The sequence below is a fragment of the Phascolarctos cinereus genome, unplaced genomic scaffold (genome assembly GCF_003287225.1).
Source record: "Phascolarctos cinereus isolate Bilbo 61053 unplaced genomic scaffold, phaCin_HiC Scaffold_726;HRSCAF=1367, whole genome shotgun sequence".
Lineage (NCBI taxonomy): Eukaryota > Metazoa > Chordata > Mammalia > Diprotodontia > Phascolarctidae > Phascolarctos > Phascolarctos cinereus.
In genome coordinates this window covers 381969213-381995562 of record NW_027556098.1, presented here as the reverse complement: position 1 = coordinate 381995562, position 26350 = coordinate 381969213, and the positions used below count along the sequence as shown (strand labels likewise).

General features: G+C 50.6%; 1 protein-coding gene across 2 annotated transcripts in view; it reads right to left on the bottom strand.

Annotated features, from left to right (window-relative positions):
* The window catches only part of IFFO2 (intermediate filament family orphan 2), a 62383-nt gene that overhangs the window by 5706 nt on the left and 30327 nt on the right, over nucleotides 1-26350 (bottom strand). The window contains exons 2-8 of one of the 2 annotated variants that reach the window (XM_020973221.2): nucleotides 10680-10740; nucleotides 9415-9510; nucleotides 7162-7302; nucleotides 5527-5666; nucleotides 1753-1873; nucleotides 1187-1279; nucleotides 367-497 (exon numbers count right to left, since the gene is read on the bottom strand). In XM_020973221.2, coding sequence (XP_020828880.1) covers nucleotides 367-497; nucleotides 1187-1279; nucleotides 1753-1873; nucleotides 5527-5666; nucleotides 7162-7302; nucleotides 9415-9510; nucleotides 10680-10740 — 783 coding nt within the window. The remainder of the gene's footprint in view (nucleotides 1-366; nucleotides 498-1186; nucleotides 1280-1752; nucleotides 1874-5526; nucleotides 5667-7161; nucleotides 7303-9414; nucleotides 9511-10679; nucleotides 10741-26350) is intronic. The other variant, XM_020973222.2, reaches the window with a different exon arrangement.

Genomic DNA, 26350 nt, shown 5'->3' with positions numbered 1-26350 from the left:
TTTGCCATGAGGATAAACAAGATGAGGGAGGGAACGATCTCACCGTCCCCTGCCCTAGACATCCCGCATCTGGGACACAGAAGCCAGCTCTGGGAATCGTAGCTTAAAATGTCTACTGATAAGCTGGGGCACGTTCACAGCCTCTGGCAAGTGGTCATCCACTCCACAAAGGCCTGTGTGAAGACCTCCAAGGAATGGGAGGGAGTGACCCCCAAGCCTGCTGCTTTGTTTCTGGCTAGCTCTAGTTGTTAAGAAGTGCCTCGTTCTGAGAAGCCTCCCAGCAGCCTGGTAAGGGGGGACATCCTGAAGTCAGAAGCACAGACAGCGCAGAAGGAGGAGGGGCGTCTGAGCAGCCCGGCCCACTACCTGTCTGCAGAGCCCTTGATGAGTCGGCGGCATGTCTCCATCTGGACATCCAGGCCCCTCTTCATGCTGCACATCTCCATGTATTCATGCAAGTGACGGTTCATGTCGCTCTTGGCCGTAGCGAGCTCCAACTGGAAGGAAAAGATAAACATGCTTTCACAATAACCCGTAAAGCAGGTGACCAATTTATTAAGCTCATGCGTAAAATAAGAGTTGAAGGGACAGATGAAGATGTTAGGGAGGCAAACTTTGGGAGCTCCGTGCCAGTCCTTTTCCCACAATGCTGTGAAAGTTTACAGGGTCTTTGCCCATGTTCAGAGCTCCCTGGTGTGAAAAACCTTTCTACCAATGCAGAGGAGCAACCCACGTGTCACTTTTTGTCTTGGAGGGTTCTCTGAGGGTCCTGAGAAGTCTCGGGTCACATGGCCAGTGTGGGCAGAAGCAGGCTATGAACTTGGGTGTCCCCGGCTCTGAGCCCGACTCGTATATCAATTATCACTGCTATTACTGATCACCTCTAGTCAGCTTTCCCTGACTAACCTGGCCCAGCTCCACTCACCGCACTACTCCACATGCTCTCAGCATTTGTAGGCTCAGTTAACCCTAGTGTATGTGCTTGTCCGGGAATCCCAGAGTCTTTTTAATGTGTCTCTCCCATCTCAACCTCTGGACGGATTATCAGCTCCCCGAGGGCAGAACCCCAGCCTCCTCGTTCTTCAGCCAACAACAGACCCCAGGTGGACAGAGTCACCCCCCCAACACCCACATCTGGGACATTAGGACAAAATAATTCTTCCCAGGGCTCTCTGCCAGTCCTCACCTCAATCTGGCCTATTGTCTCCTGGTATTCCTTGTCTCTCGTCTTGAAAAAGGACTCAGTTTCATGAATCAAGTTGCCCAAATTTTCCTCTTGCTAGAAAGACAAAACCAAGGGGAAGATTAGTTAGTTAGGGGGGCAGATCTTGGGGTTCTGTGGAGTCCTAGAGTAGTGATCCATGAGATGAGATGAAGCATGAGAACTAGGAAGAAACTCAGAACTGAGAATGTAGGAGCTGGGAAGGGCCTTAGAACCCAGAATGTCAGAGCTGGAAAGGGCCTTAGAACTGAGAATGTCAGAGTTGGGAAGGGCCTTAGAGCCCAGAATGTCAGAGCTGGGAAGGGCCTTAGAGCCCAGAAAGTCAGAGCTGGGAAGGGTCTTAAAACCCAGAATGTCAGAGCTGGGAAGGACCTTCGAGCTCATGCAATGAGTCTCCCTCAGAGTCACCCAGAACTTCGGGGGTGTCCCAAGTCAGCCTTTACACAGAAGGGGATGAACAGGAGGAGGGGATTGGGATGAGGGAGGGGACTGGCTATCTTGAGAAGGGAAGGGCCTCGCCTCTTGCTCACCTCTCCCTGCAGGTCAATGGATGGGTTGCAGTTCGTAAAGTCCTCCCAGAGCAGCAAGGTGTCCTCATTCTCTTCCCAGGTCAGACTGTCGCAATCGTCATCAAAGTCAAAAGTCTCTCTCCTGCAGGGGTTGGGAGTGAGGGGGAAGCAGGAGGGGGAACAACACCGTAAGAAGAGGTGGTAAGCAAGGAGAGACACTGACTCCTTGGGACAGGGACAACAGACTTCAGGGACCAGACCCTAAGGAAACTCTCCCCAGCCTTAATCCTTCAAAGGTGTTTCGGTAGACAAAGTATTGGTCCTGGAATCAGGAAGACCCAAGTTCAAATCCAGCCTCAGACACTTATGAGCTGTGTGACCCTGGGCAAGCCCCTTAACCTCTGACTGCCTCAGTTACCATAGCTGTAAAATGGGAATAATAAGAACACCTACTTCACAGGGTTGTTGGGAGGATGGAATGAAATAATACTTGTAAAGCACTTAACACAGTGCCTGGTACTCAGCAGGCACTTGGTAAATGCTTGTTTCTTTCCCGTCCTAGAATGGCAGAATTTTATGTTATGGCTGGCAGGAACTTTGGAACATAGGATAATAACATGCAGAATGTCTCAGCTGGGAGGGGCCCTAGAACCCAGAATGGCAGAGTGGAGAGGAGCCTTAGAACAGAGAGTGTCGGACTGGGAGGGGCCTTAGAGATGATCTAATCCATCCCCTGCATTTGACACATAAAGAAAATGAGGCTCATGATTTTCCTAACACCAGCCAGATCAGTGGCAGGGCTGGTGCTAGATCTCAGGGCCCCCAATACTCTTTCCACATCACCCCCACACTGCTTCCCAAAGAGCCTTGGACTACTGTTAAATATTTCATAGGCCTCGAGGAAGGACAGGGCTCATGTTTCCAGTTTATTAAGAAGCAGGTCTCTGGAGTGCTGGGAAAACTGCTTCCATGGGGTCAACTTTTCCAGGGGGGAAGGGGGGGAGGGGTGTGCAGCATTCAAGATCCAGGCTTCAAGACTGGTCAAGACCCATGAGGCAATTCCCAATTGTGCCTCCAGGTGTCTCTGTCAATTCAGGGACTAGGGCCTGGAGAAACAGCTGGGAAGGGAGGGGAGTGGGCAGGAGGGAGCCTAGGAAGGTCTCGGCTCGGGAGCCTGCCTCCCTGCCCCCCTCCCCCCCTCACTTCCTTTGGAGTGTCTCGGCTCCCAGTGAAACCAGAGCTGGGAAGAGGAGGGCAGGGCCCCGGGCAGGACCGTGGGGGTTGGGCCAGAAGGGGCTGGCCTTCTCTGGGGGCTGGGGGAAGCTGATGGCCTCCCTCCCCCACACTGATACTGTCCCAAGCCCGGCCCTTTCCCACATTGACAGTGTCTGGGCTTGGGAACAAACCGACTGATTTTAATCAGAACAAAACAAGAGCTCGGAAGGTATTCAAAGCCCAGGGCCCCAGGGGAACTTGCCCTAAGGATGCTGCAGATGACAGCTGATGGAGCTGAGATGCTGGTGGAGAGGGGTCCTGAAGAGGGGGTGGCCTGTCTGGCCAGGGGTGGAGGGCTATGGCCCTTCCTTTTTTTAAAATAAGTTTTATTCATGTCTTGACTTTTATGTCCTGTTCATTTACGTCCTGCCTCCTACCAAATGAGCTGTCTCTCAGAACGAAGAAAAACGGGGAAAACCAACCCACGTCCTCTGACAGCCAAAGTAGGTAGCGTCTCATGCCCACGAGGTGCCCTCCCTCAGTGGGGTTTGTTTCATTCTTTGTCTTTGTAGGTCAGTGCCTGGCACACAGCAGGTGCTTAATAAATGCCTGTTGATTAATTCCCTCCTTTCATCGTAGGGGGTGGAGGTTCTGTGGGTTAGATGGGAAATGCCAGGTAGAGCCACCTGCATTTCCTCCTAGATGGACGGACGAGTGAGCAGGTCAGACCTCGGCTTGAAAAGAAATTGGGGGGTGGGATGGATAAAGGAGAAGATGGATCAGGATTCAGAGTGTGGGGCCAAGGGGGCTAGCAAGATGTAGCAAATAGGAGAGAACTGTCATGGGTTCAGCCTCTGAATATGCCCGTTGGTCTTCCACATTGCCCCTAACTCTGGTCAGCCATAGGGGGGAGGGACTGAGTGAGAGAGCTAAAGATGACTTCAGGTCAACTCCCTACCCCCTTTTACCGCCCCCCCTCCAAAGCTGGTCCACTGCCCATTGGCAAGGGCAGGGGTCTTCTCCGTAGGCCCAGCACGGCCCATAGATACCCCCTGTTGTCACCACTTTTGCCCTTGGAAGCCCTGAACAATCCAGCCTTTTTTGGGGGGATTCATTAACTCATCAGAAACAGTCTTCTCAGGACAATCCCAGAGCCGGAAACACTCCTCTCCCCTGGGGCATGAGCACTTCCTCTCTCCCCCTCCTTTCAGACTCCATTTCCTTTTCCTAAGATTCCAAGGAAGGGAAAGAGACCTGGAGAGGAGTCACCATCATGATCATTATGAATAATCACATATGTCCCAGTGAAAGAAGAGACAAGAGCACGGGATGATAGCCCTGGAGTGCCCCAGGAGTTCTAGTGGCATCCTTGCCATGCCCAGAGGAAGGGAGTCAGGCCCCCCTGGAGTCACCTGATGGGATGACACGGACAAGAGATGGATGGACAGGCAACGCACTGTCTTAAGGACGAGCGCTGAGCACTTGCGTTCTCTCTCTCTCTCTCCCCTCCCTTCTCTCTTCTCCCCTCCTCCCTTCAGTTTCCTCTCCTTTCCTCTCTTCTCCTCAGTCTCCTCTACTTTCCTTTCCTCACCTCTCCTTCTCTGTGTCTGTGTCTGTCTGTCTGCCTGTCTCTCTCCTTTCTGGGACTTCTCACTTGTTTGGGAATCTCCCTGTCTCCCTGTCCCTTCTCCCATTGCATTCTACATATTTTATATCTCTTAGAATCATAGATCTAGAGTTAGATAAGATCTCAGAAACCATCTGGTCCAGAGATTCTTTACCTGGAGGTCTGTAAACTTAAAAAAAAAAAAAAGATAACTGTATTTCAATATCTTTGTAATCTTCTACACTTTATTTTACTCATATGAAACACTCTTCTGAAAAGGGACCCCTGGGCTACCCCAGACCCTGCCAGAGGGGTCCAGGACACAAAAAAAATGTTAAGACTGCCACAATCTCTCATTTTATAGAGAAGGAAACTGAGGTGTGGGGAGGTTAGTAACTAGTAGCACCCTCTTAACCTGAAAACCACTATACCTTGCCTCCTTCTCTAAAAAGTGAACAGGACTCCTGGAGTTCACACTTCTTTTTTTTTTTTGAGTTCACACTTCTATAGCTCTTTAGGATTCCTAAAAGGCTTTCTTCACAATGGTGAAGGGAGGAGACAATTGAAGCATCATCATTCCCATTTCACAGATGTGGAAACCAAGACTCAGGGATCTGCTCATGGTCAGGCAGTTCGGAAGAAATGGAGTTGGGATTTCAGTGGATCACAGGTTTCTGAGCTGGGCAACTGAGTCCCAGAGCATTAAAGTGCCTGGTAAGCAGCAGAGCCAGGGCTGGGACCCAGGTTTCACAACTCTGAGCCTCCTACTCTTCTGGAAGGGGGAATGAGGGTAGGATCCCTAGAACTGGCCACCCCTTTATTTTACAAATGAGGAAACTGAGGCCCAGGGAAATTGCAGAACTCAGTCAAGGTCAGACTGGGAGGAAGCATTGGGGTAGAATTTGAACCCAGGTCCCAACTCCAGGGCCAGGATTTTTTTCAGTGAATCCCAACTGCTTCCCACAAATACTCACAGCTGGTTGAACATGCGCTTCATTTCATCCGTAATGTTCATGGAGCTGACCTCATCATCTGACAGCCTGGTGACCTCCCCATCCTGCTCAGAAATGTCGTCCTCTGTGGTTACCTTACGGTCCTTCTTCTTGGATGCTACCTGAACCAGGGAAGGAAGTGAGAGGAGAGGTGTGACTGGAAGGCTCTGCCTGGGTTGAGAGAAGGGGTTGGGAGGACCAGGAAAGATGGGAGAGGGGGACTGCTCCCCCCACAGGGCAATGGATGGAAAGCAGTTGAGGCCAGCCACGGCCAGGGCCAAGCAGTGAGAGCTCACTACAAAGCAGGCAGATGTTAGCAAACAGCGTGAGGGGAAGGAAGGCCACCATGGCAGAAGACCCCCTGACCTACCCTCTCTCTGAGGCCCACTGTCCACAAAAGAGCTCTCTGAGGCTGCCTTCCCCAAGGGGAACAGCAGCAGAGAGACGTCAGGGAACCAGGCAGGCAGGCAAGATCCAGAACCCAGAACCCAGAACCCATACAGAAAAGCCGCTCCATGTTTCCTGTGGCCCTCTGACAACATGCAGACAGGAGGACGGGGTGGGGATACACTTAGAGCTCACACACAAAGCTTGGAGATAATACAAACAGAGGAGCTGGCCTTTGCCTCTTCATATTCCTTCCCCTGGCCCTTGGATTGGTGGGGAGGGGAATAAACTTCCCCAGCAATGATACCTTTGTACCCTGCCTCCCTCCAAGTTCACAGTCACACACTTAGAAGCAATAGCACATCCTTTCCCCCTGAAATCAAGCAAAAGCCAAACCAAAATTCCCATGTCAAAAAAAGCAGCTTCCCCCAAACAATAGCAAGCTATGAGAAAGCCACAAAATGTCCAGCAGGTTGGGTTTGCCCAAAAAGCCATCAACCCCTCTCTCCCTCTCTCTCTCTCTCTCTCTGTCTCTCACACACACACACACACACACACACACACACACACACACTTTAAATCTATGATTCTAAAATCCTACAGCATTTCTCTTCACTGGCACAGTTTCCTGCACTGTAAAATGATGCAGTTGGACTTTGCAAAACAGCAAAAATCTATGACTGTGAGCATGAACCATGGGATACAAGAAAAACCAGAGGAGACGTAAGGATGTTGGGTTGCTACCTCTCAGGGAAATGAGAAGAAGGGGAAAGGGTCCTGAGAGTTAAAGGGGGGGTTGTTCTTAGCTAGATTGGCTAGGATGCCCCGCGGTCTCCTGCAGCTCTAGGACTTGATTATGATTCTGCGAGTCTGCGGCCAAGACCCAGATCAGCCATCAGTCAACTGAGTCAGTTTTGTTTTGTCTCTAATGAGGTCATTTCCCTTCTCTGGGACTCAGATTCCTTATTTGTAAAATGAGGAGGGTCAGAACAGATGAACTGTGAGTTCACTTTAAGCTTCAGCTCTGTGCTTCTAAGTCACTTTCCCTCTCTCTGGGACTCGGTTTCCTCATCTGTAAAATGAGAAGGGTCACAGCGATGACTTCTAAGGTTCCTTCCAGCTTAAGCTCTGGGACCCTAAGACACTTTCTGGAGACAGGGATGGGGCCAGGGCTGGGAGGTGGCAGTGGGAAGTGAGGGGTGAGTGCCGGGGGTGGGAGGCCCTGTTCACCTGAAAGATCTTGGACACGTCTTCCGAGTTCCGCTGCTGTGCGACATCGCACAGCTTGGCCGTGATATCGATTCGCCGGCAGATATCCATGTCCACCTTCATGGCCTTCTCTTGAATCTTTGTGTCCAGGTCTGTCATGGGCTGCAGGGAGGACAGCAGGGGGGTTACAAGAGTTGGGGGCTGGGGAGAGGACCAGAGACTGGTAGGGGCTTATCCCCACCTCACAGAACTCCTTTCCCAGCCTAGTGAGTGGGTGAACAGGAGGTGGGGGGGGAGGGTCTTTGAACTGGGGGGATTACTCCCCCCAGAGCCTGGGGGAAACTTCAGCTCTTCCAAGTTGGGAGGGATCAGCCTTCACAAGAGTCCCTGGAAACTATTCTGTGGTCTGGCATCATGAGGCTATGACTGGCTTGACTTAAGGCCTCCCACCCTGCTCCAAGGCAGGCCTACAGGGCTCAAGATTTCTCAGCCAGGGGCTGCTGCCCTGGCTAAAGACTGGAGGGCATCTTCTCTCTCAGCAACTATACAGAGACTGTGAGTTGTGTTAATTTAAAAAAAAAGAAGAAGAGAGTCCAAAATCTGTAGAAAGATTGCCACTCTCCCCACCACCACCCACCACCACGGCAGGCTCCATCTCACACAGAGCCCCAAGAAAGAGAGATAAGACACTGGGGATGGGGACCTGTTACCCATGGCTTCATCCCCACCTTGACAACCCAATCCAGAGGCCCAAGGCCCTGCCCCTATCCACACATCCCTCAGTGGCCCAACTCGCCCGAGAGAGACAGACAGGGCATACCCAAGTAAGGCCAGGGTGGGTGCCTAGCCTCCATCCCTGCCAGTGAGGACTTCATTGGCACAGGGGCCTGCCCCTCACTTATATCCTCCACTCAGATGACTGGAGCTAATTCATCCTGGCTCCTCTCGATGCCCATTTCATGAGGCTCTGGCAGTACCATCTCTCCCCCATTGGGCTTTCCCACTACTCCCTGCAGAAAGGGAATCTGGGTACCTCACAGGAGGGGAACCACAAGGCTTCCCTGCTTGAGGACAGGAGAGGAGGGGGTTTCCTTTTACACAGAAGGTTCTCCAGAGGGGGAAGCAAGAAGCCTGGAGGAGGCCATCTCCCTTCCTGCTGCTTGGGCACAGATGTGGCCTATTCGACCTTCTCTTCCATAGCAGAAGACCATGAGCCTTTGCTCACAAGATCCCCGCCTCTGATACCTGGATTGCCTGCCCTCCCAGCTCTTCTTTTGTTTTCTACCCATCCTTCAAAGGCCAACTCCAAAGCTACCTCCTCCAAGAAGCCTTCCTGGTCAGTCAAGATCTCCTCTCTCAGATCTCCCATGACATTTTATTATGCCCTCATCTAAGGCATTGATGGTTTATTATTGGCTTTTCTCCATTTGTGGTCTGTTCCCCTTCTAGATGGTAAGCTCCATGAGGGAAGAGAAGAGGCCTCTTTTAAACTTTCTATCTCTCTAGTTCAGAGAACAGGACAGACTTTTTTTTTTTAAATAAAGTTTGTGTCCTCTCTGGACCCAGACTGTATACCGGGGTGGTTAGAGGTCGGGAGACAGAGAGGAAGATACTTCCTGAAATAACTCCCCACACCTAGGCATGCTTCTTCTCCTTAGACGGATCCCATAAACTTTCAGGGGACTCAAGTAAGAGTTCCAGTCAAGTACTGTTATCCCACAGTTTGAAAAGAAAGTTTAAAATCCAGAACCCAGCTAGGGCTGGAGGAGATGGAAGGCCAGCTCTGTGAACTCTCCCTTTCCTCTTCCATGGGGGGAAGACAGTGACCTGGCCCATTACAACTCCCACTGCACAGGCCCCTGGGCCCAAGATCACCTGTGCCGCACCACCTGGTAGAGATCCTCTACTGAAAATACCCAAATCAATCACTCCACCAAAAGGAGCCCTCAAGGCCATGGGTTAAGCAGCAGGTGAATGCATCTCTACACAGACCGAATAGGAAGAGGAGAGAGAGGGAGGGAGAGGGATGGGCTGAGGGGGTTCTGGGGGGAGGGCAGGGGGAATGAATGGTCTCTGATGCATCTGTCATCAAGTCAAACGCAGCCAGGATACTAACTATGAAGCAGTGCCCACGACTGGACCGGACGGATGGACAGTCTGACCCTGGTGGTGAATGAAGCCGCCTGCATGACGGGGTGGGGGAGGAAGGAAGGAAAGGTCATGCCACCCAGGATGGAGGGGCAGGGATGGGTGGGTGGAGAGAACAGCACTTACATCACTCATCAGCCCCTTAAACACCACCAGCTCAGCCTTCAGCCGCTCAATCTTCTCATTCATCTGCTCCTGGATGGCCTCAGCCTCCTGGGCCGCCTGGGATCCGGGTGGGGGTGATGAGGGAAGAAGGGGAGGCAAAGGGGAGGGAGACAGCAGCAATTAAGGAGGTTCTGACAAGTGGAGGGAGCAGAACCAGCTGGATGGAACAGCCGCCCACCCCAGCGCTGGCGCTTCAGAGCATGAGCCTGGGCAAGGCTCAGCCCAACAACATGGCAGACCCTCAGGCCAGACCAATACAGCTACATCAGAGCAACTGGAATGATAATATGAACAAACTCCATGATTCTGTAACGGGGAATGGATTACCCTCTTTTTACAGATGAGGAAAATAAGGTTCATGGAGAGGTCATTCAGCTAGTCAGGGCCCAGAGTTTTGAAATCAAGTCTTTTGATTATAAAACCAGTGCTTTGGGGCCCCTACACTGTCTTTCACGATGGGAGTCAGTGGAAATAGGGAATCAGGGGGAGGGGGCAACAGGCAACTCCCTCCTGGTTCAGAGTCAGGCTTAGTGTGGATCCCTTCTGCTGGCAAGGAATGTTTGTGCTCTCTCTCCAACTAGGCATTGTTGGCTCCATTTTTCATATAGGGAAACCGAGGTCCAGAAAGATAGGGTCACATAAAATGGCAGGACTGGTATTTAAAAAAAAAAAAAGCTCCTTGGCTTGGAAGGCTATTGATTGAACCCCATTGGAGGGCCCTAGGCTCTGGAGGAAGGGCAACTGGGGATTAGAGAAGTGCAGGTAGAACCTTCCCTAAAGGAAATGACCCTCCAAGAATGTCAAAGTTAAAGGCTCCCAGATTATCAGAGTAAGAAGGGACCTTTGACAGTATCCTGGGCACCCCCTTTAATTTACAGACGGGGAGACTGAGGCTGGGGAGGGGGGAGTTGCTTGCCCGTTCACAGAGTGGCAAGGTTATAAAATCATAACCCAGGTCTCTTGATTCCCAATTAGAAGCACGTTCTCCGAACCACAGACTTTCTGAGCATTCGCATGTGCATGAGTGGTGAGTGAGGTGAAACCCTTCCCAGTTCCCCAAGAACAAATTAAACAGGAATTGAAATACAGGAAAAGAACCCCAGACCCATAATCTGGTTAGAACCAGCTTTCTGCTCCCATCTTCAAAGGGCGCCCAGGGTGGGCAGGGCTGGGGAGGGGGGAGCCGCTGCCCCCTGTCACTTTGGGCTGCTTCCTGGGGCTCTTACCTCCTGAAGGGTCTCCACCATGGTCTCCAGGTTCATGCGCTTGGCCAGCTCCTCCTCCCACCTGAAACAGATAGGAAGCATCGCTAGGTTATTATTATTATCATTACTATTATTAATAGGAGATAAGGGTGAGTTCGAATCCTATCTCTATCCCTTATTCATTGTATGACACTGAGCAGGTCTTACTGCCTCTGGGCCTCCATTTTCTAGCTCTAAGTGGGGAGGATGCCCCCTGCAGCACCCACCTCACTGGGCAACTGGAGGAAAGTTCTTTGTAAAATACTAGACACACACACACACACACACACACACACACAAACAGAGGCTCCCCCATTAGAATGAAGGCCTTCGGAGGGCAGGGCCCTTTGTATCTCCAGCGCTTAACTCACTTAATAAACACTGGCTGATTGATTGGCTGAATGTAGGTGATTACTATAACTAACAGATCAGGAGAGTGGTTTGGGAGTTAAGATCTCAGGAGCACTCTCCAGGAAATATACTGCCCCACCAGAGGCCAGTGGAAAGAGGCCTGGATTTGGAGTCAGAAGACTTGGATTCAAATCCTGCCTGTGTGACCTCAAGCAGCGAAGTGGTTAAACTAGATCATTTTAAGGAACCTTCTAGTACCTACCCAAGATCCCTTAGCTTTGTGAGAAGTCCTGGTTCTCCATTGACGAGATTTCATCAATGTTTGTTGACTGACAGATGGATTTAATCGTCATAATTCACATTTCTACAAGTGCTTTCCATGAGATAAGCCTGTGAGGTATGCAGTATTGCTGCCCCCATTTTACAGATGGGCAAAATGAAGCCCAGAAGTGAAGTCACTCGTCTGAATTCACACAGTTTTAAAATATCAGAGCTGAGACCAGAACCCAGGTCTTCTAACTCTCTTATCCACTGTAGCACAACCAACCAAGGAGCAGAAGTCATTCATTCATTCATTCATTCATTCATTTAATACACATTTATTAAATGCCTCTTGTTTGCCAGGTCCTATGTTAGGTGCTTGGGGATCCAAATGCAAAAATCGGGCTCTTGTCCTCAAGGACATTACCAGCTCTTCCCCTGACCCCCTCCCCTACAACCTTCCGTGTTTGAGTCATTACAACAAGCATTTATTAATCGCCTACTATTTGCCACTGTGCTGGGTACTGGGAATCCATCGACAAAAGGGAAATCATCCCAGCCCTCAAAGAACTGGCATCCATTTGCTCACATCACACTCAGTGATGCCCATTTTACAGGTGAGGAAGCTGAGACTCAGGGGCTAAGTGATGTGTCCACAATCCCCCCAGCTCCTAAGTGCTGAAAGTTGGATTCTAGGCCAAGACTTCCTGTCTCTGAGTCTACTTCAATATACCTGCTGCCTCCCCAAAGCTGGGGACCCCAGGAAGGTGTGCGGAATGTGGGCTTCAGGGAAGGCTGGTCTCCTGGGGTTCGTGACCACTAGGGAAGAAGGAGGCAGTGATGCCTGGAGGGTGTAGTGCTTAGAATACTAAGAAAGGTCTGGCACCCTAGGGGGGTGTCGGGGGAGCATAGGAGGAGAGCAGTAAGGGTGACAGAACTGGCCTGTCTCTTCTATGCCCTAACGTGAGATTCAGAAGACCTGGGTCTGAGTCTGGGCTCGGTCACTTCCCAGCTATGTGACTTTAGACAAGCTGCTGGCTTTCTCAGAGGCTCAGGTCCCCTGGAGATAGAAAGGGATTAACACATGGGCCCTCCTAAGAATGCCATGGCAGTGTTTCCTGAACCAGAGCCCCATATAGAAGCCAGAACCGCTATTATGGACTTCAGGGAAGAAGGCAGAAGCCCACGGGTACAATTACACTGTCAGAGTCCAGCCCCTGCGGGCGTAGGAGGCCTGGCAGGAGGAGAAATGCCTTCACTGCCCTCCCTGAGTTCTACCCTGCAGAGCCTGGGATGGTGGAGTTCTGAGGGGCTTAGACCCAGCGATCTCCAAGCTGCCCCGCCCCCGCCCCACAGCTGACCTTTAAGTAGCTTGATTGGGATGTTTGGTTTGGTTTTTTGCTAATATACAGCATCCCGCTGACTACGCCTGGTGAGCAAAACAGAGGCCAAATAGTCCACATTTCCCTCCACTACAGTCTCTCTCTCTCCCTTTCTCTTTTAAAGTCTCCACTGGGGAGGATTAAAAATAGGACAAAGGGAAGAAATGGGCAAGCCTGGGAAGATTCAATCACGTCATCGACTTTTTGGAAACAAGTGTTTGCGCACACACACACACACACACACAGAGGAAAATTCCTCCTTTCCTCCCACTCTGGAGGGAGCCAGCACTGGGGATGCAGACCAGTATGTCTGTCTATGTCTCCATCAGGGCTCTGGCCAGGAGGAAGCTGTCTGGGACAGAAATAAAGGGGCCTGGAATAGAGGCTGGCAGCCCATACTGTTCCTAAGGAACCTTAGGACACAGAGTGTCAGAGCTAGGAGTGAGGACCTCAGAACACAGAACAGAAGAGCTGGGAAGAACCTTAGAACATGGGATGTCAGAGCTGAAAGGGACTTTAGAAATAGAATGTGAGAGGTGGAAAGGACCTCAGAGCAGATAATGTCAGAGCTAGACTGAAGCAATAGTTCTGAGGGAGAGGGAGAAAGAGAAAGCCCCTTAATCAGAAGGAACAGCCCCAGGTTTAGGAAGCAAGGAGAAGTATAGGGATCTGGAGACAAATCTAAATCTAGAGCTGAAAAAGACCTTCGAGATAACCTAATCCAGCCCAGTGTCTGTACAGAAGAAAAGAAAACCAAGGACTACGGCCTGGAGAGAGGAGATGACTTACCCAGGGTCACACAGCTAGTTAAGGCAGTGGCAGGTTTAGGAATAGAAGACAGGGTGTCTGTCCACAAATCCTGGGGTCTATCCATTGTACCCCACTGCACAGAGCAGACCTTGGGAATGGGCACAGAAATAGGCAGTAATTCACCCTCAAGGAGTGAGAATGGAAGGGACCAGATAGGGCGTTTCATCCAATTTCTTGCCCAGTTGGGGGTAAAGATACAAAGAGGGGCTGGTAGTCTCAGCTCTGGAGCTGAATCATCCCTTCTTCTGGCCCTGTCCCACTACTCTTGGGAAACAGCTTGGGGAGGTCTGTTTTCCAAAGTCACTGAAGGAGAGGCCCCCTGGTGTCCAGTGGTGGCCAGTCTGGCCTCCAAGGGGCTGCCAGTGACCCCTACACATAACCCCCTCCAAGAGCAGCAGCTGGAGAGAGGAGCTGCCTTGGCTTCCTCCTCTCCCTCTGCTGCAGGGGCATGCTCTGGCTCACGATGCCTGGAGAGGGGTCACAGACATCCGGCAGTTCTATGAATCCTCACCAATGGAACCCCCTACACAAGGCAACTTCAGGCTGGCAGAAGGGAAAGATAACCTTCTCATGAGTAAAGCACTCTAGAGACCCCAAAGTGTGTTCCCTTCTCATCCGATTTGTGAGGTGGGCAGGGCAGGCATCAGGCTCCCCATGTAATAGATGAGGAAGCAGAGCCTCAGAGAGGGCCAAAGAACCACAGGCTGGAAGATTTGGGAATGCTGGCACTAGAAGAGGGTCCTCAGAACAGAACGGTCACTGGGGCAGGACGGATTGCAGCTTACTGAAACACAGAGGGCATCGACAGCATTCCTGCATAGAAATCACCACACAGAGGACGGGGATGGCAAGAATCACTAATTATAATAGGAAGCTACCAGATGATGAGCTCCCCCCACCCAGTGACTGCAGACCAAGCCAGGTAAGCTCCTCCCACACCAGCTCCACCCCCTCAGGGGACTATCAGAGTTGGAAGAGACCTCAAACATAAACTGTCTGAGCTGGAAAGGACAAGAGAACATGGGATGTCAGCGCTGGGAGGGCCCTTAGAACCCAGAATGTCAGAGCTGGGAGGGCCCTTAGGACACAGAATGTCAGAGCTGGAAGACAGCTTAGGAAGAACAAATGGGGAAACTGAGGCTCAGAGAAGGAAATCACATAGTGAGTAAGTGGCAAGGTAAAGACTAGGACCCAGGTGTATACTGTCTCCACAGACTATGCTTTCCCACTATACCATATGTTACCAGTGCTTGCTGAACCCCAAGACAGATGATATCGCACAGTGACAGTCACAGGCACTGTTATTTCTAAATCCAGGCTGGGTGCTTAGCCTGGTTTCCAGTGTCAAGAAGGTTTAAAAAAGAATTCTCCTCTAATCCTCTACCCTTCTTGAGGTAAAATCAGCTTTACAGGATAAACCTGCTGTCTTTGGGAGACCCAGCTACCCTACCCCTCCAATTCTTCCCTCTGGCTCTTCAGAGCAGTCAAAGGGAATCCCTAGCTTTGTTATTTTAGGCATTGGTGGCAAAGCAAGTCTGGGCTTTTTAACGACCCTGGCATTTATAAGACTGGTCAGGTGTGCTCCTTTGGCCCTCTTCGATCTCCCAGAACACCCCTGCTAAGACACAATTCCTTTCCTTCACGTGTGCCCACCTTATTGATCACAGCTCCCTTCCCACCTACCAGGGGAGGCAAGCAGGGTAGTAGTGGAAAAGAGTTTTGGACTGGGAACGAGGAGACCTGGGCTCAAGTCCCAGCTTGGCCACCAGATGTGAAATGCTGAGCAAACTGCTTCCCCTCTCCAAGCCTCCAATGCCCCTTCTGTAAAGTGGAGGGGTTGGGTAGTGTTTTTCCACTCGCGATATTGGGGCATACTACAATCAATCCAAGCTTCTGCTGCTGAAAGATTCAGAATGTCTTAGAGGCTGCAGACTTTACAAGTTGATGTTTTCTTCTTCTCTTACCCCTGGTTCCTGTCTTCTTCCTGGCTCCTCTTAGGAGTTTCTCTCTCTGAAGCCACCAACAATAGTCTTAACAAGTCCCTAGTGCAGTTCTTCTTGGGGATTACTGGACTAAATGACCCTCTATGGTTTCTCCCATTTCCAACATTTTATATTCTGAGCTCCTCCCAACTCTAATATTCTAGGTCTGAGCTCCCTCCCAGAGTTCTGACATTCTGTGTTCTAAGGGCCCTCCCAGCTCTGACATCCTGTGTCTAAGGGCCCTCCCAGCTCTGACTTTCTGTGTTCTAAGGGCCCTCCCAGCTCTGACATCCTGTGTTCTAAGGGCCCTCCCAGCTCTGACATCCTGTGTCTAAGGGCCCTCCCAGCTCTGACATTCTGTGTTCTAAGGCCCTTCCCAGCTCTGACATTCTGTGTTCTAAGGGCCCTCCCAGCTCTGACATCCTGTGTCTAAGGGCCCTCCCAGCTCTGACATCCTGTGTTCTAAGAGCCCTCCCAGCCCTGACATCCTGTGTCTAAGGGCCCTCCCAGCTCTGACATTCTGTGTTCTAAGGCCCTTCCCAGCTCTGACATCCTGTGTTCTAAGGGCCCTCCCAGCTCTGACATCCTGTGTCTAAGGGCCCTCCCAGCTCTGACATCCTGTGTTCCAAGGGCCCTCCCAGCTCTGACATTCTGTGTTCTAAGGACCCTCCTAGCTCATTCTGTGATTCTATGATCAAAAATGGCAAAAAGAAAAATTCATAGTAGACACAAAGACAAGCTGGGAGGCAGGATTATTATAGATTTGATGCTTCATTTAGAAGGCCAACCTCTCTTGTCCAATAGTGCCACAGACTCTCCTCTATCTGGGATGATAGTTGATGGACTGACAGATGAGTACTGAAGTTATCCTATTAGAAAGTAAGGGGATGAGGTAAAGGGCTAGTCCAGTAAGAAGATGATAGAATATTTAAGGACAGAGTAACCAAGGAATCCATGTACTTCTATCCTCCTATCTCATATTCACACCCAGCCGAACAGCACCTTCCTCCCCAGGTCATCAATGAAATACATTATCTCAATCCTCTCCAACATACCCAGTGCAAGATATACTTATCATTCTTTTCACTTCACAGACAAGACAATGAGGCAGGAGAAGGGGGGCCAATTAATTAGCTTAAGTTGGTGTTATTTTCCTGGTTTCTTGACCTGGGGTCAAGTTTAGACCCCAAATCATAGAGATGGCTTCCAAGTAAGCGCATCACAAAACTTTTGAGCAGATCCCAATCGTTCTCACTTTTCTACGCCTCATTTCAGCTAAAGGCTAAGATCAGTCAATTCTTGCTCCACTCCCAGGCCCCTTAAGATTTTCGTTTTTCCTTCCCACACTAAGCCTCTCTGAAGGGGCCAGTGCTCATCCCACTCCAGAGAGAGAGAGAGAGTCAGGTCAAGTAGCAGTCCAGTCTTGGCTTGCTCTCCTCCACCATGGCCAAGAGCTGCATTAGGCTAATGGCTGTTCAGGTTGGCAGTCCTGCCCAACTCTCGCCCAGTCACGTCAGCTACCGACAGGGCCAGTGTGTCCTGAAGGTCCTCCAGCCTCAGCTCCTGACTCAATCCTTTAAGGCTCTCCCTGGATACCAAATCTCCAAAGGAACATCCAGCCATTCCTCAAACTCCCTCATTTTAGAGAGGCCAAGGACAGAATTTCAAAGTCATCTAGACCATTGCCTAGATTTTATAGATGAGAAAATGAAGGCCCAGAGAAGTTAAGTAATTTGCTCATGGCCACATAGCTAGGATATAGCAGAGCTAGGATTCAAACCCAGGTCCTTCTAGGCTCTTGTTTTTTGTTGGGTTTTTTTTTGATAGGCAATGGGGTTAAGTGACTTGCTCAGGGTCACACAGCTAGTAAGTGTCAAGTGTCTGAGGCCAGATTTGAACTCAAGTCCTCCTGACTCCAGGGCTGGTGCTCTATCCACTACACCACCTAGCTTGCCTTCTCCCCCTGCAAGATTTATGCCCATGTCTTTCCATCACTTCTTTAGATGATCCACCCTCAAAGTACCAGGGGCCTTCCTCTGCCTTTTTTACTCTTTCATGGATGCCTATGTGTCACTCAGGTTCGCCAAATGCCCTCCTTTGTTCTCACAGCACGATGACCATCCCACTTTCTTTTAAGGTCACCACTTCAAAGTCAGTCGTCACTGACAACACGGTGCTGCCCACTTTGGTCCTAGAGTTGTGATTCCTTGGAAGTTGTTATGTCTCTGTGATTCACAGCCAGAGGAGTAGGAGGCCAGTGGGCTGCAGAGCACCCCAGAAGCCACGCTGCTCTTTTAATGCTCTGAAAAGTCTGTCTGCTGCCAATTTGTTAACACTGAGTCTCCTGGGGATGCTCCTGGGGATGCTGGGGAATAAATGGGGCAGAGGCTCTACTGGGAATATGGGGCTCTAGGAACAGTGCCTTGGGGATGTCTAAGAGGGAGAGTCTCAGATAATTGCTCATACTTCCTTAGGGTTCTACTCCACTCTGGAAGCCAAGGCTGAAGGAACTCAGAGACTGTTTAAAGCCCCTTCTAGCTCCAGTATTCTAAGCCTAAGTGTTCTAAAGCCTAGGGTTCTAAGCTCTAAGACGTCAGTTTCTTCTAAGGTCTCTTCTAGATTTAACATCGTATGTTCTTCCTAGTTCTAGGGGTCTACATTCTAAGTTCCCTTCTAACTAACATTCTATACTTTTATGATTTCCAATACCATCACCACCTACTCCTACTGAGCCTCAAATGTCCAGGCACTGGTTTGAAGTAAGCTCTTCCCCAGGCATGATCCCTACAATGTTAACGCCTTGGGGAGAAAGGTCAGAGGTCAGGAGAAGCCAGCAGCTTCTTCCTCCCTCCCTGCCCCCATCTCCCAGTCCCCTATAAAAAAGGCTGAGAACATGAAGAAGAGGGGAAAATGGAGAAATCTTTTCTCCAGGCTTCCCACAACTCCCCAAGCCTGGGAGAGGGGAAGTAAAGGGAGCAGGGAGCCAGCAGGAATGTAGAGGTCAATAATGCAGCAGGGAAATGACTATGCAAAGCTGGCTGGGGCAGAGCCCCTGAAGCTGGCTGGGTCACTGCTTGGCCAGGCTTCCGATGTGGTTGGTGTCTCTGCAGATGGCTGGCTGGCTGCTGAACTCCTGGGAGACCTTGCCCCTGCCCAAGGGACTCTTCCAAGACTGCTGCTTCTTTCCCAGGCACCCACAGGAAGAGAGGTGGGCAGAGACTGACTCGTGAGCAGCCTTTTTCTCCTCATACCCCCAAGCAGATGTGGCTATCTTGCGTTCCAAACCCTGCCTGTCACAGCCCCAGTCTGGGGCTGATAGGACATGGCCCCCTCCCCTCCTCCTCCTGGGAGATGTCTGCTTTCTTTCTACACTCCCCCAATACACACACAAGTACCCCCTCCCCCCAAAACAACCTTCGGGCCTTCATGAGACATAGTTCTTGAGGGAAGAGGCTGACAAAGCACAACCGGCCTAGGCAAGGAAACCCATGAAGTCATCGCAATTGACTCATGCATTTTTCACATCCTGCCCATACAGAGCTCAAAGAGTCACAGGGACCCCGGGTCAATAGGAATAGGGATTCCAGGCCGGGGAGGTTGTGAAAGAGCCCTCGACTGGACCCAGCTCCCAAACACTTTCAGCTGGGAATCGAAGCCATCTCTATAGCAGAAAGAAGACTGGGTTTGGGGTCCCAACGATTGGATTTGAATCTAGTCTCAGCTATTGCCTGTGTGATCTTAGACCTGGGCCTCAGTTTCCTCATCTGTAAAGTGGAAGGGAGGGGAGCTAGATCAGGAATTCTTAGCCTGGGGTTTGTCCTCTTAAATATTTTTTTATAACTGTAGTTCAGTATAATTGGTTTCCTTTGGAAGCTTAAGTATTTTACTTTATGCATTTCAAGACATTACTTTGAGGAGTCCATAGTTTCCCCAGCCTGTAGACACACAAAAGGGTTAATAACCCCTCATCTGGATGAACTCCACAATCAGACATTTTGCTTTCTAAGGCCCCTTCCAGCTCTGACATCCTACGTTCTAACTTTCTTAAATATATTGTATTCTTTGGGGAACCCACGTTCTCCCTTCACCAGAGGCAAGAATCCAAAGGGCTGGAATTTCCTGTTTGTAAGCACATGTTTTCTGCTTCCCTCCCCTCCCAAACCCCCACCTCAGAGCTTCAAAGCTAGGCAAACAGGGTCTGCAAAGTGATCTCTCACCAGGGTGCTGGAGAGGACAAAACAGCTCCTCCCCCTCCAGCCGTCTAGGCCAAAGATCTCCTCAGCCTCCCTCTTGCATTACTGAAACTTCTCCCTGCTGGAGACCGCGAGTGCCTTGAAGATCCAGCCCGCTGTGGCCCCTGCCATGAAGGCCAGCCAGCCCCAGGGACTGAAGGTCAGGGTCTCCGTGACCTCTGGCTCTCTCTTTCTGTTCAGCCCCTGAGTCTGGAATGGGGTAAGTCAGCTGAAGCTTCACCGGCTCCTCCTAAGGCACGACCACCTGCTTCCTACAACTAACACGTGTGTCGTGTTCTTTTCACAGCTCCCCAGTGGGCCAAAAAATAAAGTTTCCCCTCCAACCCAACGATGGAGCTTGTCTTCAGGTGGCTGTGATCCACTGCGTCCTGAGCCAGATGGTCACTGGCATTTGGATACTGCCTGGTCTGAAGAACACCTGTCTCTAGATGCTCCCCTGTAATGACTATTACTAACATCTGTACAGCACTAACTCTGTGCCTGGCACTGTGCTGAGGGCTTCACAAATAATATCTCATGTGATACTGACAACAACCCTGGAAGGTAGGCGCTAGTATTATCCTCTTTTTACAGATGAGGAAGCTGAGGCAGGCAGCAGTTGAGAGACTTGCCCAAGGTCACACAGCTAGTAAGTATCAGAGGCCACATTTGAACTCAGGTCTTCCTACATCCAAGCCCAGCACTCTGTGTACTGTAGATCTACCATTCCATGTTCTACAGTAGAGCAGTGGGCACAGAATTAGAATTCACAGCCTCATTGTTCTAGTTTGTCCAACTTCCTGGGTATTAGAGAATTCTTACAGCCAGACATGTGGCTGGGGATGGAGCCATAGGGACCAAAGAATGTCAGAGCTGGGAAGGCCTTAGAACAGAGAATGTCAGAGCTGGGAGGGCCCTTAGAACATAGGATGTCAGAGCTGGTTAGAACCCAGACTGTCAGAGCTGGGAGGGCCCTTAGAACAGAGAATGTCAGAGCTGGCTAGACCCCAGACTGTCAGAGCTGGGAGGGATCTTAAAACACAGGATGTCAGAGCTGAGAGGGCCCTTAGTACACAGGAGGTCAGAGCTGGGAGGCACATAGGTGAGCATCACTTAACAGATGAGAACAAATACTGAAGCCAAAGAGGAAGAGTGATTTGCTGATGCTTTAGCAGGACAGACAGGAATAGAACCCAGAACTCCCAAATCCAGTTCAAGCTTCTTCCCTCTATATGACTTACAGCAGCCCAGGCATCCTTACTCTCAGATGAGAGGGAACACCTCCAATAGTAGTGTGCTTGGACCCACGGAAGCTGCCAAACAACCATGGAAAACTGTAACTCAGGGCTTGGTTTGGGGACCTCTAGGGGCCAATGGGGGCTGGTGGGGAAGGGGCCAGGGGGTGGGGAAGAGGAGGAGGAGCTGTCACGTGTTTGGCTCCCTGACTTTTCTACTGGCACACTTTTCAGTGTGCACCCATTTCTAGTTTTGGGGAACTCATTCCCCTGCTGGGCTCCGCATGCTGGGCGTGCCCATGGTACAGGCCAGTGGGAGTGGGACTCATGGCATGTCGGAGCCCATTGACTCTGACTGGCAGATTACTCAAACTAATCCCCCCTCCTCTGCCATTCATAGAGTTCTGGTTTTTCACCTGCCTCCTAAGCCAGAATTGGCAAAGACGGGCCTTGGATCGCTCTGTTCTTGGGAGGGCCCATGGGAAGCAGGCTGCAGGAGATGGCGTCTGAGGTCCCTTTCCAGAACCTTGATCTAATAATTCTGCAATGATTATGATATTCAGCTCCCACCACATCTCTGGAGCCAAACTCTCCCATGTCCTTTCTAAAATGTAGTTCCTGGGACTGCACCCCACACTGCAGATGTGGCATGACCAGGGTGGGGTGCAGAGGGGCTCCTATCTCCCCTGCTCAAGACACTCAGCCACTCGGGCTCAGAGTCCGTGAATCATGGGGACTACGCCTTTCTTCAGCTACCTACAAGGGCCACGGTTCAGCACCAACTTACACAGTGGGGTGCATTCTTCTCAAATTTATTCCCAAGTGTTAGTCTGACCTCCCCAACCAGACTGGAAACTCATTCAGTCAAGAACCAGGCCTTACAGTTCTCTGGGGGCTACCCGGCCTACGCTGGTTAGGTGGCAGGGGTCTGAGCTTACTCTCTCACCACCCCCCAAGACTATCCATAGACCCTTTCAGCCACAAATTCTGTGTTCTAAATGCGGCTCTCTAAGCTGGCTAACGACTGGCAAAGCAACTCAATTCTAATCAACCTTTCTCTTCTGTGGGGAAAAGCAAACCTCAAATGGCTAGGATCAAAACAGCAGCCAGGCCTTGGCATAGGGCTGATGCAGAAAGGGAGGACAGAAGACTGGCCTTCTCATCTCCTAGCTATCACCCCGGGGGGGAGGGCAAACAAGAACTGGCCTCTGCCATTTGTCGAGTTGGTTCAAAGCCCACCTCCCACCCCCACCCCAAAAGCCTCCTCTCCCTGCCTTGAGTCCCCCAGGACGGCCCGGCTCTGAAGTACCCATCACATGACCTGATGCCCAGCCTGCTCACACCCAGCTCCTTGAACGGCTCACTGAAGGAAATGAAAATTAAATGCCAACTGATTGTCTCTGTGGAGGCGGCATTAATTTAATACAAACGCTCAACCGGGGCAGCCGATTCCATTACAGCCGGGCCTAATGGAACAGCAAGCAGGCTGCTTATGATGGTAACCACAGAGGGCCAGCAACTGGGGAGCACCCCCATACACACAGTCATTGAGGGTCCTTCTGCAGTGTCTCCTCCATCTCAGTCACGTGGCTGATACCCAAGGACCCTTCTATCTCTATCATTCCATTTCTATGGAATGTTCTAAGGGCCCTTCCCAGCTCTGACACTCTGTTCTAAGGGCCCTCCCAGCTCTGACATTCTGTGTTCTAAGGGCCCTCCCAGTTCTGACATTCTGTGTTCTAAGGCCCCTCTCAGCTCTGACATTCTGTGTTCTACAAGTACCCTGCCCGCAGCTCTGATATCCTGTGTTCTAAGGGCCCTCTCAGCACTGACATTCTGTGTTCTAAGGGCTCTCCCAGCTCTGACATTCTGTGTTCTAAGGGCCCTCCCAGCTCTGACAGTCTGTGCTCTAAGGTCCTTCCCACCTATGGTATTCTGTGTTCTAAGGCAATAGTCATGAACATTTTGGAGTATGAAGTATAGCCCTGTGTTTTCATCACAGCTCCGGGAAAGTGTGGACACTATAACTTGCCTTCGGCACTCCAGCTAGGTGCACAAGCCCACGAGTGTACCCACGTGAACACACATATACAGACAGAGATGAGACGCCAGGTCCAAACTTAAGTTGAATCTAACAGACAAAGTAACTGGACATGATACAGGAGTGGAGAGGCAAGGACTGGGCAGGTGAGTCCAGGCCTCTGCAAGGCCACTCCTCCCTCCCCACCTACTGAATGTTGAGGACTAGATGGATGAATGGGCACTTAATACTGCTTTGAGATCCCTTATGAAAGGAAGTGTGACAACATCCGGGAGCCCCAGTCCCTGGCAGCCTAAGCCAGCTGGTGCTAATGGCCTCACCCTCGTTTGGAGAAGTTCAAAGCTTTTTCTCTGAGGAGCTGAGCTGCAGGCTTAGCTGAACAATGAGGCCTTTGAGAAGCCCACACACCACCCACCCCCACCCAACTCACACTGGGACTAATTAGAAGCCTTTGTAGCCTGGGAGGTTGGACAGGTAGAGGAGGCTTTCTCAGGCTCTATAATTGGGCACTTAGCCCAATAAATGAGCCAGAAGACTGCCCTCAAAAATGCCCCCAGCCACCTCCAAATGTTAGGAGCCTGTGTCTAAACGGCTGCTTTCTCGAAGCCCAAGATGGCAGCAGGGTTGGGTGGGAAGGTCACCCAGGGGACAGATGAGCAGGGTTTGAATCTAGGCTTTACCTCGTCCTAATGTTCCAAGCTCTCTCCCAGCTCTCATACGCTATGATGTTCTAAAGTCCCTTCCACCTCTGACGGTTGTCTCAGAGCTGACCGTTCCATGTTGCAAGGGCTCCCCCAGTTCTGCCATTCTATCATGTTCTAGTTCTGATAGCTAAGGTCCCACCCAAATGGGTCATTCTGGGTTTTAAGGATCCCCTCCCAGCTCTCCCATTGTTTGATCTCAGGTAGACAAGGGCAGCCAGCCCCTCATAAATCCCAACTAAACTGCGTCCTTTTGATCCACTCATTAACAAGCAATTACCCAGCACTTAACACTTGCCAAGTGTTGGAGGATCACTCCCACTATTGGTGACACCCTTGAAGGAAATGCCTAATGCAGGGACGCCCATAATCAGGAGGGCACTCCCCGCTCCCCCAGCAGTTTCCCTGCTCTGGGAGCACATGAGCACCTATGCCTACACCCAAGCAGGACCCTGCCCATTTTAAATAGGGTCAAAGCCACAGAGAAGGAAAGTAACAACAGAGGAGGACAGCAGAGGAAAGTCAAACTTGACTTTGAATCCCAGCACTGATAACACTTAATGCCTGGATGTTTTAGGACAAACCCCTGCCCCTCTGTAGACCTCAGCTTCATTTTCTGTCAAATGGGGGTGGGGGATTGAATTAAATAATTTCATCTCTAAAGGGGCCTATGATCTCATGATTTGGAATCTGCCATCGACCTCTCCTATTGGCCCTCCTCTTCCTGGGAAGCCACCACTACCAGCAGGACCCCTCACATATAGGATACAAGTCATGGGTCTTTGGGACCCAGAAGGGAAGCTCTCGGAATTCTGAAACCTTCGCTATTTCCAGGCTGACGTCTCAGCTCTGAGGTTAACCAGAATTCAAGGCTGCAGAGCCAGGATTTTTTAAGGCATTATTATTTTTTTTTTTTAGAGTAACCTCCCTCAGAGCTAAAGGAAAGTCTATTTTGTGAGTGGTGTTTTTTTTTTTCAGTCTTCTTCCTGTGTCTCCCCTCTTAGAGTGAATGGGCCCTCTGAGGTCAGGGAGCTTGTCTATAGCTAATTCTGTGAATTCAACACAACCCTTCGTGTCAATTTTGAGGTAGAATAGCTTGATGTACAGTGGAAAAGGCACAAGAGATTTGCAATCAGGGGATCTGGGTTTGAATTCTGACTCTTCCACTTACTCCCTTGAGTGAACTTGGGTAAGTCACTTAAAACTACATGACTCAGTTTCTTCATCTGTAAAACAGGGGGAAGGTGGCCTGATTCTGTGATTGCCCCCTCTGCCTGGGAGCTCACTAGGAGCAAGATCTGTGCAGGCCACAGACCTCCCCTCCACAAACTCACTCAGATCTGTGATGTGGATGACTCTTCCTTCTCCTTCCTCCCTATCTTCCTGCCCCCACCCCCTTCTGTGCTCCCCATACTGGGACACTTGGTCAGTCATGTCCACTAACTGACCCACACTGCCTCATTACTCAGAAGACAAAGGCCAGAGAAGGGGGAGGGGGTGTGCCAGTGACTCCTTCCCCTTCCACACCCCCAGCCCCAGTCCTCCGCAGAGATCTAGGCAGGAAAATTTTCTTAATCTTAACTCTCCTCAGTACATGAATGGGCCACTTAAGAGTCACCCCCAGACACACTTAACCTCCCAATTCTTATCAGCAAGCAGGCAGCAGGAAGCTGGCCCTAAGCCTGCTCCTCTCCCCACCCCCACTCGGAAGCCGAGGTCTACTCAACAAAGGCTAAATATCCTAACAGCTGGCTTGGCAAGCACACACTTGGTCTAAAAGACACCCTTGGTTCCTGAGGTTTTAAAGAAGGTCAGAGCTGGGCAGGCCCTCAGAACAGACTGGCAAGGCAGGAAGGACCCTTAGAACACAGAATGTCAGAGCTGGGAGGGCCCTTAGAACACAGAATGCCAGAGCTGGGAGGGCCCTTAGAACACAAAAGGCCAGAACTAGGAGGACCCTTAGAACACAGAATGCCAGAACTGAGAGGACTCTTAGAATACAATGTCAGAGCTGGGAGGGCCCTTAGAACACAGTGTCAAGGGTAGAAAAGAGCTTAGAACACAGAAAGTCAGAGCTGGGGGCAGGGGTATGGACTTTAGAACATGGAATATTAGAACTAGGAGGTTCCTTAGAACATAGAATGTCAGAGCTGGGAGAGAGGTTCTTGGAACATTGAATGTAAGAGTGGGGAGGATTTTCAGAACTCAGGATGTCAGAGCTAAAAGGGGCACCAGGGATCATTTAGACCAACCCCTTCATTGTAGAGAGGAGTAAACAGGCTTATAGAGGGAAAGGATCTTGTCCAGATAATAATTAGCTGCGCAGGACCTGAACCTGCATGCTCCCTTCCATGATTTCAATTTAACAGCCTTATTAAGTCTTGGCGACCCAGAAGCAACAGTCTGAGCTGAGAACAAACTGAGGTTTTAGGCAACTGAGTCCTTCCCTGAGGCCAGCTGCACCTTGGGTTTGGTCTTAAGCTCCCCTCTGCTCCAGGAGCCTCTGTTTTCCCAGCTGTCAAATGGGGATCTTCTTCACCCTCCCTTCTTTACAAGGCTGTATCATGAGGAATTCTAACAACCTCAACAGCTCACAGTCTACAGTAGGGAAAACACCATTTGTAAAAAGTAAGTCATTAGGAAAGGGCGAGCTGTGTC